Below are 17653 nucleotides of genomic sequence, written 5' to 3'. Positions count from 1 at the left end.
GTCAGCACGAGGCAAAACAATACACGTGACAATATGTTGTCATGGCGATGTCGTATTGTTTACCTGACCCACGTTTTACCGGCTTTCTCTGGACTTCTGTGACTAAAATGACATAACGCTCCATTCCTCCTCACTGCGTTACCGCGGTGACTTTTCACAGACGCCACCTCGACCTGAGCCGACAGCTCCGGTGTCTCCGGTGAGTTTCCATGGTTTCCTACCGTCACGCTGCCACTGAACGTGAAAACATGGCAACACCACATGGCAGCCAGCACCGACCTTAACCGCTCCATGTAGATATGAATGATATGAACGGCTAATTCAGAGCTGAAAGGAACACTTCAGTTTGTTGATGGGGGGATTACTGATTAATGAAAAACAGACTTTTGAACAAAATAATCGATTTTCGTAAATAGATAACAGGAGAAGTTACACAATGTCCCTTTAATTAACCATGAATAACAAATTTCACTCAGTTATCCAATCACATTCTAGTGAAACATTTCACTATATCAACAAGCCACTGGTGTTGCTATATTTCTGTCTGGACCAAAGTCTTAAACTGAGTTTACCATCTTGGCTACGAAGACATAAAATGTACCACCAGCTGATAGAAGAAACAACAAATGCTTTGTTTTAAGGATGGAATAGACTGGGCGATCAAATGTTGAAGAACAAAAAGCACCCTGTCTTCCATTATGTACAAAACAAATACAAGACTGCTAATTAGATGATGGATGTACTTGAATTATAACATTAAAATATGTGCATGAGGCTTTTGGGGTTGTTGCAGAGAACAGCACAAAAATGTAAATTCTGGAGGATTCCTTCTTCTGTCATATACTTAAGTTTGCATCCATAAAAAAACTGGGATAGAGAGGATAAGAAGAAAGGAGAGGGGGAGAGAGAGCTCGAGATGAAAAGACAGAAGAGATAAAGACAGAAACTGTGTATGCAAGGCAAGACAAGAGTGTTTGATCATCCCAGCTGAATCAGCAGTGTACTTTAGCTGAATGTAGATATACCCGATGCTCATACTCTTGAGTTTGCAGTTCATTTATATGTATCACTCCCTCCTCTCTCTCTCACTCAGACATAACTTGTCTCTCTCTACTCCTCATTCTGTCTATAAGCATGACACTCTCTCTCTGTCTCTGGCACTAACAAATCTTCTCCTCTTTGCTGTCACACAATGAAAACCACCCAGATATAATTACTTATTCACTTCAGAGGGAATTTCTTTCTTTCTTTTTTTTTTTTTTTTTTGCAAAAAATTATTTACCCCGAGGCCTTCAATGTAAGAGTAAGAAAATATACTGTAAAATGTAATCACACTAAGTGACTGTAAGTGGGTGCTTTCATTCAGAGTGCCTGAAGGTGCGGTGAGGGGAAATAGCAGTAACAGCCTGACACCACTGTTCGGACTCAGCTGAGGGTGACTGCTTGGCAATGTTTTCACTATCTACATTTAATACTGTGAGTTTAGCTGATGTCAAGCAGACTGTACTTAAACAAAAAAAACAGCAGGTAAATCACTAGAAGATGTGGAACAAAATAATATCAATCTTCTCCACTGAACTTGGGCCAAGGAGAAACATATTTCATATTGGAATACAAAAATACCCTTTTTTTTGGTGTCTTTATGCACCTCTTTGCATAGCCTACTAAATATAGCTAGAAGAAACAAAAATAATGAGCCTTAACTGACCCTGAGGCAACTTAACTTATACAATCTTTAAAAATAAAATGGAAGTAATCTGTCATAAAAATAAGAGTAAAGGTTGAAAGACATTAGCTTTCCCAGAGCAATAGCTGCTGTACTAAATTAAAAAGAAAAAAAGAATAAGAAAAAAAACTGCCTTGCTTGTACTGTGTGGTATTATTTTTTTTTAGCAGTCCGGTGGCTCAAAAATTGACAATGCTGTCAGAGAGACAAACTGATGTTGGATTCCTATTGGAGTTTCTCCTTCTCTTTGTGCCCCTTTTTTCATGTTCGAGAAATAAGTGAGACAAGTCAGGAAAGAAGACTAAATTTTCTGCATGTAAATTACAGTAATAAAAATTATGGAATAATAAACTTTAATTCTATATAGGGAATGATAAAAAAAGAAGCAAATAAATGAGTGAAAAGACATTTGCAATAATGGTGCAATGTGGCTTGAAAAATTCAAGATATGGATTACAGTATATCTATTCATTATGGACATTATAAGCTTTTTAAAGGTGACAATTGCCATCTCAGAGAACTGTGTACTGTCAGCACTAGCTCTATCATCATGATCAAGACGGTTTCATACTCTGAGAGTAGCTAGACAACCAACCTGTGAATTTCAAACATCTTCAGTAGTCAGCATTCACCTGCACTACAAAGACTGATCATGTTGAAGTTCTTGTGTATAACAGACAGTGAGCTACCCCTTCACTGACTATGCATAACCACAAGTTCTGTGAAGTCCTCCCTCATTTTGGGTTAGTGGTGACCTAAATGTGTGAGAGAAGAAAGCCGTTGAGAAGGGGATCATCGGTTTGATCCCCTGAATTGGCAAAAAACTAGCACAAAAGAAAAGAATACTTCAGTGCAGCAGCTCAGTGGTCAACAGTAGCTCTCCTGCTGTTAATATACAAAGTGTACGTTCAGGAATCTGAATTAGAACGATGCTGGCAGAATTTCCCTAGGTGAATAAAGTATGAAGAAATGTTCAAGTAAATGCAAAATAGGTCAATGACCTGTTTCCACTGAGCCCCAAAAGAGGGGAAAAAGGACTTTAAATTATTTTACAGAATAATTAGAGAGCATTAAAGGGCTGGTGTGGTCACTATCTCTGTGCTATTAATGCAGTAGTTCGGCCTGACAAGATGAGTGTGTGGGTTTAAAGGGATAGTTCAACATTTTGGCAAATTGGCCCATTGCCATAATCCCTATAGTCATAGCAGTACTGTAGGTTCGTTACCTTTATTTGTCGGTGCAAGCTATTTTTAGAAAGGTGGAGCAGAGCCGTGAGCTCTCAGAGCTACACTATACGGAGGCTAGCGGGATTTCTTGGTTTCCCTCATCAAACTCATCAAATACACAATCCAACAACTCCAAAACGCTCTGGTGGACAAGTTGTGACCTGCACATTCACCACGCTATGAGATAATAATGGAACGTTACGAGACAGAGTTGTTTTAGAGGTAAATGCAGAGACTGCTTGCCGAAAAACTGTCCCTGAAGGCAACGCCCATCAGCGGTTTTGCATGAATTTCCCTCTAAAACAACTCTGTCTGGTAACGTTCTGTTATTATTTCATAGCGTGGTGAATGTGCAGGTCACAACTTGTCCACCAGAGTGTTTTAGAGTTGTTGGGTTGTGTATTTGATGAGTTTGTTGAGGGAAACCAAGAAATTCCATGAGCCTCCGTAGCGTAGCTCTGAGCAGCTCGCGGCTCTGCTCCGCCGTTCTAAAAATAGGTTGCACCGACAAATAAAGGTAACGAACCTACTGCTATGATTATAGGGATTATGGCAATAGGCCAATTTGCCAAAATGTTGAATTATCCCTTTAAGTATACTGTACACTGTTGTGTTCCACCTCTTCTAATTTTACTTTATAGACATATGTGTTTTTCCAGTCTATGATATCATGGATATACTATGTCTTTAATGTCAGTCAAGTGAAATGAAGAGGCAGAACTTTGCAGTTTCTACTCTTAACAGACATTTGGATTAAAATGAGACTCAGTTGACATTTGTTGTTGTGCACCAGTGCATTTATGTCCATTAAGTGTTACTGAAACGTGATATTTCAACACAAGTCAGCAGCTCCTCAACAACACATTTAATGAAAGAAGTTACCAAATGTGTGTGCTGGTTCTGAATGTCTGAATAAACTATGAATAGCTGGTTAGTCAGTCAATCACACTAAAGTTTTTATGTTGCTGTGGGCAATAAGAACTCAGTGGACACATAAACAATGCATTTTTGCTGCTATAACTGAAATGATGCTGCAGAAATATTGCAGTCAACAAAGCTTGTGTTGCTGAGTACAAAACTGATTTAAAAGGTGCAGAGAAAATGCCACTGCTGTCAGTGGAAGGTGATTAACATCTTGTGTATGTTCACACAGTCATAAATTTGGTTCTCCACACAATAAAACAAATCCAATTCAATGCATATCTTATTGCAATAATTTTGGGAGATTTTTTCTTATTTACTTATTCTTTTACTGAATAAGAGTGTGGAGCTTCATCACTTATCTGTTTTGTCTGCTCTGTGCACTTAAAGCAGAAGTAAGTGATATATTTGTGTTAATATAAGTCTTAAATAGTTATATCTTCCGACAGCAATCACTTACATAGAGTGTTTTGACCGAAACACGGGTCTGTCAGTCACTCTGCTCTGCTCTGAGCCGAGGAGAAAACATTTATCGTATCCTACAGTTTTTATCCAATGAGGAGAGAGAACGGCATGCGGGGCTGTGTGTGCAGCCAAGGGACGCCGTGCATGTGGAGACGTAGGGACGAGGACTGTTATGGTGCGTTCAAGGCAACTCGTAACTCCTGTTTTAAGTTACGAGTGGCCGTTATAGTGCACTTTTCACAGGTAAAACAGGTCGGAAAAACACGAGTGGGTTGCCTGGAACGCTACAAAGTCGTAAGTTGTGACTTGAAGCTGTAATTTACGATTTCAAAAGCCTGCCTGTAACGCAGCATTAGCGAAAACGACCGGATCGCTTACTTCTGCTTTAAATGAATAAATGGGGCTTTGCTCTTGTGCCGTATTATGTCAGTGCTTATTCTCGGCTTAAGATGTGAGACGAAAAACAGTGATATAACAAGAGCTCCTTCTCAAAGGAGATGACAGCAGGGTGGTAGATGCTCTGAAAGTGTGCTAAATTGTTTGAGAATGAATTAAAGACACACAATCTTGTTTTGTCAACCAGTGGTGCATTTCAATCAAGAGAAAAGTTACAGAGTTGACTGAAATGAGAGGATGTCCTTCTGGTTTGGTTGAATTTTGCAAGTTTAGTCATCAGAGAAGCACAATTTATATAATTCTGACTCCCCAGATGCTTTAACAATAAACAAAACTGTACATGGCTTTATAGAGAATGAGAGAGCTCAATACAATAGAGAGAATAAGTCCTTCTCTGAATATATATACATATATATATGTCCTTGTCTGAGCTTGTCTGAGCTAGTGTGTGTGTGTGTGTGTGTGTGTGTGTGTGTGTGTGTGTGTGTGTGTGCGTGCGCTGCATATGCGTGTGTGCAAGCACATCAGGCTATCCTGTCACGTAACATGCTAAATATCTCTCCAGACCACCACCAGTGAAGCACAGGGATTAATGGGCCATTTGAGGCTACTTGACATTTCTGACGCCTATTCCTTCTGCAGGGAATGAGAAACACAACGCCGGATAACCACACATCCACAAACAAACATGCACCCGTGCCAAAACACACACAGGCAAACATCACAGAAATCCTCAAAAAATACACTTATATAACAGGCTGCAGGTGTATAAACATAAAATATCTTAAGAGATTTTCAAAACTCAAGATGTTTGACTGTGACTTTAAAACATATCAACACATCCTCAGACACAATCACAAAAACAAAGAATACATGGAGTCAAAGCACTTGTAAATAAAGCTTTCCAATTTCAAACCTCTCAGTCACTTACTTTAACACACAGCCCCATTGATCAATGCATTGCCTATGTATATGATGTAGGCCAGACCGTCAGTTATGATTTCAATATTAGTCATACGCTTTCTATTCTGCTAAATTATGCACACCCTAAAGTGTGCACACTTTATTAATCATGATGATGCACTGGCTGAGTTAAAACAGACAAGTTAAATGCATAATGGAGCAAAACCTAAAGGGTCATACATACACAACCTCTTTGGCATGCAAAATGGGTAGCCATTTATCTTTGCCATGACTCCCCAATATCACTAGAATTTAACCACAAGTTCCCTTAAACACAAAAATACATATCATTTAAATAATGTGTCCTGTGCCTGAGGTAGCTGGAACATCATTTATCAACAGGAGGAAGAGGAGCCACTTCATCTGCGCCGTATCCGAGACAAGTGGACCACTTCTTAGTAAAGGTTGCATGGCATTTTCATCATTTTTGCTACAACTTTTGGGTTTTCAGAGTGCTGCAAGAACATTTTCAGCACCATAGCCACTGGTGCCTCATCAATCAGTACAAATGGCTACGTGCTTTTCCATTATCAGGCAAATAGGCTACGAAATAAAACTCGATATGAAAGGAAAAGTCTGTTTTCCACATGTCAGTATTTGCATTTACCAAATATGATAAGCCATCACCCTGCTATAAAAACATATTTTATGCATTTGCCACCATATCCACTGTAATACTGATAGTTTCAGATATTATAATAAACAGCCTAACAATTGTATACACACGCATCTATGCAGCATTTGGATTTCTGCATCTATGTGATTGAAAAGACTGAGTCCTCCTGGTCCCTCCCACCCCACCACACTGATGCTACTCATTAATCAGCATGCCTTTAATTAACCCAGTTACCTGCACCTGTGAGTGCTGCCTGACATTCAACACCACTGATGCCAACGTCAAGCCCCCACCCACCCACCACCACCACCTGATCCCCACAGATTATGAGGAATGAAGACCATGCTGTTGAAGTCTGCGTCTGGGTCTGGGATCCATCAGAGATAACAGTGGTGTGAAATTTCCTGTTCATCATTTGTTTCATAAGTTTCTAAAATAAATAAATAAATTACATCTGGTTTAAAATAGCAATCAGGTCACATTCATTGTTGTGTATTTATGGGAATTAAGTGTTGCTTAAACTTGACTTTCAACACGAGTACCGGCAGCAACCCAACCACACATTTAATGGAAGACATTACCAAATGTTCTTATTGTTTATTTTGTTTGACTTTAATTAGCACCATGCCTTGGCCTCTGAAAATGGGTGTGGATCTGAACATAATGTTCTTGGTGCATGAATCACTTTCCAAAGGGCTGATGATGACTGGTTCAACATGAAGCCATAAAAAGTTAATGATTAAATATGATTACAATGAGTTTTATTAACCATAAATTAAAGAATAATTGCATCAAGATCATTTGAATTAAAGTAGGTTTTCTGAATTTTAGTTTCTTTGTTGGTTTTCTTTTTCTCTGACATCAGTTTGGATCTTGAAATGGGACCACTGTCTTCATACAGGCAGATCATGGAGAAAGTAATGATGAAGCATTTGTCTAATTATGGTATCACAAATTTAGGTTTGTAAACCAAACATAAGCCTGTGACAGCATTCAAATCTAAGTAAATTGTGGTGGAATGAATCTTATTTAGATCCTGCTGGTGTGTGCGTGATCTTACTGTGTCTGTGTTTTATTCTGGTATTTAACACTCAGGCACTAAATAAAGTCTTTTATATTCTTGTAATGACCGTAAAGGATTTAATTTTACATTTTATGACTCTGTTGTGTGCTTGATAATAAGGAGCTAAGGCAATTAAGTCTTATCGGCTCTGTTGGGGAGCACTGTGTATGCTTAGTATTTTGTTTGTTCATGTAGTGTGTGTGTGTGTGTGTGTGTGTGTGTGTGTGTGGGGGGGGGGGGTCATGAGTGCAGCATTATCTGCTGTCATGAAGGCTGACTGTACATCTATTTTATTCAAATACAACATCTGTGCATGTACATCTGTGTATGTGTCTGCCCTCATACACAGACTGAATATTTTTAGTGGGCTACACATGCTCATTAAAGTCTACAAGGCCTGTTATGTATATTTATCTGCGCTAGTGCCTGCATACATGTTTGTCCTGTGAACGTGTGTGCCATTGTCTGATTCTGAAGTAACCACTGAGTCCCTATGTAAATATGGCATGCGTGTTCTCTAACAGACAGTGTGTGTGCATAAGTTGTAGACAGGAGAACTGTGTCAGTGGAGTGCAGTGAATCAGAGGACAGATAAGCTTGTCATAATAATCCTCCCTTCGCCTCATGTATCAAGCCAGCTTAGTACACCTACCTCCTGATAATCTGCCACAAATGCATCAGACAAAACACAAGTATTGACTACAGTACATAACACACACACATAGACACAACACTGCACACACAGAACTCACGTTCACATAAATACAAAAAGAAAACGTGCAATTACAAAAATTGGACTGGTGCCTTTCATAGTAAGTTAAGTCTGGCACTTTAAAATAACATCAATAATATCAACAATTATGTGATTATGTGTGACAGTGGGTGAGGATTCTAATAAACAAATAAATAAATGAGCAAGTATTACAAATAAACACAGCTTTGTAATCGGTGTAACTTTCAACGTAGCAGGGTTAGGACACCAGAGTGCTGCTATAACAAGAGATTCATTATTGGCACAAATGAATCAAAACATTGTCGACCTCATGTTAAATTCCTGAAACTGTGTTTTTATGCCCTTGGAGTAAATGCTCCAGCATCTCCCACAACACATCTTATGCATGTGCTTACGAGCTCAGTATTTAACCATACTCTACTGTGCTAAATGGAAATATGACAACATAGAAGAAACCAGAGGAGAGTCATTAGAGTCTATTGTGTGATCAATTGTTTAATTTTGAGCGGACTACCACATTCACACTGTGCAGTTTGGTTAAAGAGATATTTTAGAAATAAAGTCAGAAAAAAAACATAACTCTTGCCTTGACGTCAATAAATATTACAGCATTAGTCATACATGTGTTGGCAAAGTGAAAGCTCATTTGTATGTATGCGAGTTCATGGTGAATATGAATCACACATGATGGTCACAAGGTCACTTCCCTTTGAATATGTGATGCCACATCTCAGCCTGGAGTTACAGAATCTGTAATTACTGAAAAGTAGGAATGGAAAACAGCTACTCGCACGCACACACATTCACCCAAACACACACCTACGTGCTCTACAGACGTGTACTAACTTCTCTCCCTCCTACACACGATGAGCCTTACAACAACTGCATACATCATTGCTAGTATTGTGGCACACGCACATTCATGAGGACACACACACACCTGCATGCCCATACATACACACACAGATGTTGAGCTCATTAAGAGATTCCCAGAGGGTAGTCAAGAAAGGCAGGCTACTGTGGGAACCTGGAGGAATCTGCCACTCTGACCTGAACAAGCACATTGAAGACAGATAGAAAATAAATGATAAAATCCCTAATATGTTGCTTATTTTATTACCTACAATTACAGTATAACTCAAGGAGGGATGGATTCATATTTATCTGTCAAAAGTTAGTAGGTAGTTCCACATAAAGATTAAGATCAATATCAATGGCCATCTACAAAGACAAAGGTATCTGAAATATTACACGAAGATATGAAAAATCTTTGGATATGAATTTTTCAGGAAAATACACTATGCACCTCAATTTGGAGCAGCAGTTGGAGGATGAAAGAAATACTACCCCACCAAAAATTTATGATTTTAGTATCAAAGAGTAACCCCCCGCAGGTTTGAAAGTGCCTCAGTAAGTTCCTTCCTTCAAAGACAATAGCTGCTGTGGTCAGCGTGACTTACAAAGAACTGCAACAATAACAAGTATTCTTGGAAAGAAAGGGTAACATCATCATCCACGTTGACTCTCCATCTGTCCATATGCATGTATTTAACTTCAGTTCAATAAAATGTACATTGTGTGTGTATATGTTCTTGTACACATAAAGGAATGAAGGTTACTACTGTGTTTGCGTCACGGCTCCCAAATGTTGGTCAGTACAAACATGCCACACTAAAACACTGGTCACGTCTCCTTCAAACCAGAGCTAATACCCCCACATCTGACATTAAGCCGAAGGACGGTAGGATGGAGAGTAAGCAGGGGATGAGTCAGGGAGGACAAAAGAACAAATAGAAGAGAACAGAAAAAAAGCAAAGATGCTCTTTGACCCGTTCGCCTTTGACTTGAGATGTCTAGGCTTTTAAATCTGATGCCAAGTATCTGCAGAGACGTTTGGCATTTTGAGCCAAAATGTCTCTACTTTCTAAAAGTAAGATACGACTTTTAACATGCACAACTTGTATCTTGAGTTGCATTTAAAGATACTTTCAATTACCAGCTCTCAAACGTGTATGAAAGCAATTTTCTACACCTACGCGTGTGACTCATTTTTCACCAGAAATAAAACCAAGGCTGCAGAACTTACCTGGGCACACATCTGTAGCCCACACAAACATGAATATATGTACAACTGGAAAGGGAGTAAAAAGTAACATACTGTACACTGAGAGAGCACAGACACATCTTTTCCAGGGTTTGTTACACAGTTGATGAAAATATGGGGGAAAACTTGAGCAACTGAAAAGAATACATGTTTGGCATAAAATGTGCTGAATGATAACTGACCGACGGACTACATCTGTTTCTATAGCTCAAGACTTAATCCCTCTTTCTTCCCTTTTCTGTATGCCCTTCTCTGAAAGGACCAGTTTGTCCTCATTTTGATTCCAGTATCTGTTTTCATTCTCAATTGTGACTGAAACTCTGTATCTCATTCCTCCTCTGTCTCCCTCCTGCCTTTCTTCTCCTTTGAATTCTCATTCCATTCCCCTCCATTTCCATCCCCCTCTCCATATCTTCTTTCTGATTTTGCCAACGTTTTCATATCATGATGGCTCAGACTCTGGCCCCAAAAACACCACCCAAAGAAGGCTATTATTCATATAATAAGTATGGCTTTTATCTCACTGCACACACACACACAGATGTGCGTCTCCATGTACACACGCGCACACACATTTTCATGGAAAGGGCCACACCAATTCTGGGAAGCCAGCCTGGTTGGACTAAAACCAGAAACTCTATTATAACAAAGAGTCTGTGAGAGTGTTTGTATGGAAGTGAGTGAAGTGGATAGCACCTACGTTTTTGAAACGAGTCTTTTGGTAACATTACATGACTTGGCAAGACTTTCTGTATAAAAGACTTTGGATTATCTGGGGTGCACAAGTAGTGTCAGTGTTTTCAAGAACAAGAGGAATCCATTACAGTGTCAGTTCACACAGACCACCCAACAAACAAAGACAATTCTCTCACTTATTTCCTGTGCCCATTTCAAGAAGAGCAAGTTGAGTCAAAATATAATTACTTTTAAAGAGAAACTATACTACATATTTTTACCTTAAAGCAGATATCAGCGGCACGGCCGTTTCGGCTAATGCTGTGTTCAAGGCAGGCTTTTGAAACCGTAAGTTACAGCTTCAAGTCACAACTACGACTTGGTAGCGTTCCAGGTAACCCGTAGCTCGTGTTTTTACCGTCCTGTTGTCTGTGAAAGTTCCCTATAACGGCCACTCGTAACTTCCGACCCGTGAACTCGTACCAGATCGAACTGGTATGACTTCACAGGAAGGAAAAACACAAAGTACGAGTTTCCTTGAACGCACCATGAGTTAGCAGCCCCCGCCCTTGTCAGGCATCAATTGGTCCTCGTGCTACGTCACCACATTCACGCGCATCCCTTGGCTGCACACACAGCCCTTCATGCCGTTCTCTCCCCTCATTGGATAACACTTGTATCCCACAAGGAAAATTTTCTCCTCGGGTTACAGCAGAGCAGAGTGACGGAGAGACTCGTGTTTAGGCTGAAATACTTCATGTAAGTGATTGCTGACGGAAAATAGGACTATTTAGGACTTATATTAACAAAAACATTCCACTGATATCTGCTTTAATTAAACAGCTTCGGAGTAACTGTGATATAAATCTAACATGTTGCGAGGGAAAATGGAAACTGCAAATTTTACCTTTTCATTTGCCTTAAAGCAATACTTTTGGTTGAGTTTAGCGGCGCCAGTGCACCACAGCATTTTGCCTGAAGGAAGACCCCATTTCCCATGAGCACCGGCGCGGAGCATCGCAAACATCCTGATCTCCCGGTCGCGTGCAACAACTCTGTGCTGACTTGTTGATCTGCCTATTTTGTGATACAAAAATAGGCAGATCTCCTCGTTCATGGTGTCAGCGGGGTGAAACAGTGTCTGAAAAAATAATCTAAATCTTAAATGACATTGAAGACAATATACCTGTCATATGACGGACTGGAAAAAACATAAAATGTCTATTGAGAAGAATTGGAGAAACACAAAATATGTTGAGTGTAAGGTATACTTAAAGAGGAACTATGCCGGATATTCACCTTAACTCTGCTACATTTTTACCTTAAACAGCTTGTAATTTGGTTGGTTGAATAAATGACTACTACAGTAACTTGTTACAGGGAGAATGGAGGCTTTCTGCCTTTCACGTAGCGTCTCTTGGCCCGTAATCTCTTGTTTTTGACAGATAAGACTACACAAACACGTTGTAACATCGTATATGATATAACATTATCTACCACTCAATGGATCATTTTCTTGCTGGCTTCATTTAAAAACAAATGCACCTGGCCAGGAGGAGGGTTAGCAGAACAGTGGAAAAGCGACCGGACTTGCATAGCTCCTCTTTAATTAACTAATTTCAATGGTGTTATTTCCAGTCAGTTCAGTGATCTCAAAATGCTGGCCAAATAAAACCAAAATGACCCGTGTGATAATAATACCACTGGCAAGAAAATATATTTAAATTACTTTGGTGATCCAGCTTGCTAACCATTTCAGGAATCTTCATAACTAAAAGCGAGAGCAAAGGAGAGAGTGACATTAGCAGATGCGTACTAAGTTAGAAATCTGCAGTCTCACTGGTGACCTCTATCATGAAATCACTCATTGCTTCGCTGCAGGTGAATCCAAAAACACAGATAGCAGTGGTGAAAGGCCATTTGCATAATTTGTTTTTCTGAAAGAGAAATGATTTTTTACATGCTTAATAATTTTAAAATCCAAATGAAATTAAATATGCTGCAGCTGTGAGGCTCACAAATAGAAATTGATGAATGACTCTGGCTGGGAAAAACAAATCACACTGCTTCATCATTGTTGTCCGTCACATTTCATCTCAGCATCCCTCAAACTCCTGTCTTATGGGCATGCTACCACTAAATTAGATGTTGAGTGTATTGATCTGCCAGTGCATGCCAGTGTCATCCTCTTAAACTAATGGTGAAATGTCTGCACATAGCTCTGGATCACTGGGGACTCAACCAGGTAAATAACTCATATTTTTCTGTCTTAATCACCTATGGCTTTAATATACACATCAAACGTTGGATTCATATGGTAATATGGACCACTTACTATGAAATCCTGTTCAGAATATTTAAACTTTAAACTTACTTTAATTTTACACTGTCCTTGCCCCAGAGACTGAACTGAACTGTTCAGAGCTTTGCCCAAGGGCACTTCAGCAATTACGACAGGTCTATCTGTGATGGGAATTAAACCAGCACCTTTTAATCTAGTGGTTGACATATCTACCCCGAGGCAAACCTGCCGCCCCCACACACTCACACACACATTAGATATTAAGGTTGTATGCTACAGTACATCTATGCACTGTGAAGTCCCTTCAGGGGAGAGAAGACAGAGAAGACAAATGCCTGATCATTAACACACACACGCGCACAGTGCCACACACGTCTTTCTGTATGTCTGAGAATGAACTACAAAATGTATTTTCCTTTCCCCTAACCAGGATGAACAAATGTCCCATCTTGTTTTTACAGAGTATTCTGTTATCATACAGGCTCAGATCTGTCTGTGTTTGTACCATTAATATGATTTTTTCCCCCTTCATGCATGAAATTATTATCCATGTTAAGGCCCAAGTGTTGTGACATTTTACCTGTGATTACAGTCTTTAAACGCTTCAGGTCCAGTACGTTAAAAGGAGATTTCAATGTTTCTGTGTGTCGGTGTGCATGTGTACACAAGCGCGCATGGTGCATGATACGTTCCTGCCTGCTAGTGATCTGTAAGTGCTCTTCTGAATTCATTCCCGGGTGCATATGCCTTTGAAGCTCAGCAGGGTAGTGTAATAGCTTATAATTTTAATTAACCCCCCCACCCCCCCACACCCCTTATTAATAACCTATATCATTCCCTAAGTGGTTATAAGTTTTAAAGGTGCAGCATTAGTCATTAGCCAATTGCTGGGTAATGGGAAGGCTTTGTGCTGAGTCAGCAGAAACCTCAAGTTGGCAAGTTCATTCTATGAAGTCTAAATAACATTAAAGGAGCTGTGAGAAATGTACAGCAAATAAGCATAAAATCACTCAATATGTCACAAGAGACTAAGGAATCGTGTTAATTTGAAATAGTAATCTAACTGACAACAATAGTACAGAATATTCACATTTAAAAATTTAATTTGCAGCCTGAAAATATCAAGTTTATGTTTTCATTCTGTGTTTTCATCTGCGGCTTGAAGAACACGCACTAGATGAGGGGTTACAGACAGTGTGTGTGTGTGTCACCGCTGCGCACACACAGACACACAGACGTCAGAACTGTGAAGTCAAACAATAACCTGCAGATCACCTGAGTTGATGTGAACTCCGCTCGTAGTTACTCAGAGAAAAGCTAAACATTCATCAACGACCTGTTCAAACTACAGAAACGTGAAATAGGAGATATTTTACTATGATAACAGATCTAATGCTGCTTCATCCCTCTGACTGCAGGTAGTAACTAATACAGTCTAACATGTTTTAGAGTGTGAGTGAGCAGAGCTGAAGTTAGCGTGTGGTTATCTGGCAACCTCGAGTCTAAAGGGGGGGGGGACAACGCGCTGCAGTGTTTTGAATTTGAGTGCAGCAACAGTTATGGCCACAGTTACATACAGGTCCATTAGATGCAATGATACACATGACCGTGAGTGAGTGAGTGAGCTAATAGCTAATAATAATAATAGCTATAAATGGGAGTAGACGTTAATAATATAAACATAGTAATATTGTTGTTTATTGGCTACTTTTAGTTTTTTATGCTTTGATTCATTTTTTTAAATATAGATTTAGTTTTCAATGTATCAGGTATAAGCAACGATACCACTAAACAACGAAGGCCTAACGTACAATGTGCAAAACTGCAAAATAATACATGATAAAATACAATGAAATAAAATAATGTTTTGAAATATATCTGGCAGGGAAGCTTGCAGTTTGAATAATGGCTTGTGTCTGTGAGTGAGTGAGAGGATGAGAGTACAGCCTGCGAGTGAGCACTGAGGGGAATTAGTTTGGCCAGAAACACTTTCATAAACTCGACATTGCAAGTACACCATGTAACACCTTGACATTTTGCAATGGTGGATAAATCAGTCTGGAATTTACTTACTAAAATTACTTCAAACATAATTCCTGTCTGAAATGGTCCGGTCTGCCTTTGGCTTACACAGAGCTGCCTTTTGAATGATTCCTGGGAAACCACGTCCTGGATTTACTTATTCCTCAACAAGTGCCATCATGTAATCTGTGTTGTGTTAGATGAGTTATGACAGCCTATTTCAAAGAGTGAGTGATCTGAAAAAGATAATATGGAGAGAGAGAATGAACAAGCAGCAGGTTGGTGCCATTTACGTGATTCTGTGGATGCCTCCAGGATAAAAAAAAAGAAAAGAAAAGAAAAGAAAAGAAGAAAAAACCTTATCTTCCGCTATAACAACAAATTTTACTCCTGCATCCGAATCCAAGTAAACCCATGTCAGCTGTTTCCTGAAGTCAGCGAATTATGCCAACCACTCAAAATCTAAGAGACTTCCACTCTCTTGAGTGAAGTGCTCCTGGTGTGTTTCCTGCCCTGTGCCGGTCGTGGTGGTGACCGACTCCTCTGAGGTATAAAAGACTTTGAAAGTGTGCCTAGATAGTGTAGTATATTGATGTGTTGATGAAAAGAATAGATAGATAGATAGATAGATAGATAGATAGATAGATAGATAGATAGATAGATAGATAGATAGATAGATAGATAGATCCCACCACCCCCTCTGCCCCCACCATTTCGTCCAGTTACACACCCATAATTTACACACACACACACACACATACACACACACACACACACACACACACACACACACACACACACACACACATTCTGACAGACGCACGCACCGTGAGCGCGCACAACTTAACTTGGCAAAGTTTGACGCGCCGACTTTCACAGCGCAGACGCGTCAGACAGAAATGTACAAACTATGCGAGACATTTCTCGGTGACTGAGGTGAATTCACAGCGATAAGAAGTTGGGCGCCTGTGATCTGAAGTTTGACCGTGATCGGTGCTATATTATCCTCCACCTGCACCGAACTGCTGCAGCTGCTGCGGAGCAAAGAGTTTTCGCTCTCGCCGTCTCCGAGGCTGGACGTCCTGAGGAAGACAAACAGTTGGGGATATCTGGGCACTCTGGGGCACAGAGACGGCAACAAGTGGTTCCAGTTTGCTGTTAGAGAGAGAAGTTATGAAAGCGTGGAGTCGCTGAATGGAAACTTAATTTAGACAATTAGAAACTTTTTTTTTTTTTGGTTGCGGGGTATTTGAAGCCACTGGAAACTGAAGGAGAGGTTTACAATAGTTTTTAAAGAAGCGTGTACGAGCTTGTTGTCAATATGAGTGGAGCGGTAGTTTTCCAGATGTGGATGGTTTTATTTCTGGGGACTATCACCGGGGTCGGGATGGCTCAGGTCTCCACGGCCAGAGTGATGAGGGGCAACATCAGGAGAGACGGTGAGCGGCCTTTGTTACTTTATTCTTTGAATACTGTGCTTGCTGCCTGTGTGTTTACTAACTCTACATAACCGAAACAGCTGCTTTGTAAAACTGCAATCAATATAGCGACTACGTTCTGGAAAAATCTGCATGCGTAATTATTACTAGTTTTTAACATAGAGGAGTTATGTGTGTAACCTGACTTTTTGAAACTGTAGGCCTATAATATAAGATGTATGTGTAATTGGATCAATCCCTCTTTACTATGGGTGAAAACAAAAAGTAGATTGAGGCAGTCTACAAAGCCACTGTTGCTCTCTTTTTGATTCTTAATTAGAATTTTAATGAAACGTTTTTTACTTGCTTTACTATTTTATGTTACTAACAAAAATGCACTAATGTATATCTCATTATTTGAACTGTAATGCACTAGTGTATGCTCATTGTTGTTTCTTGCTGCTGTGTTTAACTGTCTGTGACTACTGTCATGTTGTCAGTCCTGTGGCTTTAATATATGTACCTATATGCACTTAAGTCAAATTTCCCTGAATGGGACAATAAAGTATATCTTATCTTATCTTAATATTAATTTAAAAGAATCAATCAAATAAATCAAATAATGTTAAATACTTAAGACTAATAGTCTCCTGATGTTAGAAATAGACACCCACTGTTAATGAGTGTGACAAATGGCTGACATGGTTAATCGAAAAGAAAAATGTTTAGAGGCAGAGCAGGCAGCATCGTAGGGGAGACATGAGAAATGTGAAATGATGTGGAGTGTCTGCAAAAGAAGCTGTGAAGTATAAGGAAGAGCAAAGCCTGTCACAAAGTCACATCTGTCAGGCTCAAAGTGACTGTGGAGCATGCACGTCTCAGACAACTGGGCGCAAGCAGCTGCTCTAGAGCTCGACTCCATCATTGCTCCTCTCCCTCACTGAATCCACAGTCTTCAGGTTCCCTCAGCCTCTCACTATCTAACTTCCTGCAGGTGCGCCATGCTTACTTTTCCTTTGGCCC

General features: G+C 39.8%; 1 protein-coding gene across 2 annotated transcripts in view; it reads left to right on the top strand.

Moving 5' to 3' along the window:
- Window positions 1–16029: 16029 nt before the first annotated feature.
- The window catches only part of pdgfd (platelet derived growth factor d), a 55429-nt gene continuing 53805 nt past the window's right edge, over window positions 16030–17653 (top strand). The window contains exon 1 of one of the 2 annotated variants that reach the window (XM_085795502.1): window positions 16030–16651. In XM_085795502.1, coding sequence (XP_085651628.1) covers window positions 16534–16651 — 118 coding nt within the window. In that variant the 5' untranslated portion in view covers window positions 16030–16533. The remainder of the gene's footprint in view (window positions 16652–17653) is intronic. The other variant, XM_085795501.1, reaches the window with a different exon arrangement.

The sequence above is a fragment of the Trachurus japonicus genome, chromosome 13, assembly GCF_045865225.1.
Source record: "Trachurus japonicus isolate A0001 chromosome 13, Traja_1.0".
Taxonomy (NCBI): Eukaryota; Metazoa; Chordata; class Actinopteri; order Carangiformes; family Carangidae; genus Trachurus; species Trachurus japonicus.
The sequence above is the reverse complement of the archived record's forward strand: the minus strand, read 5'-3'. Positions and strand labels throughout refer to the sequence as shown.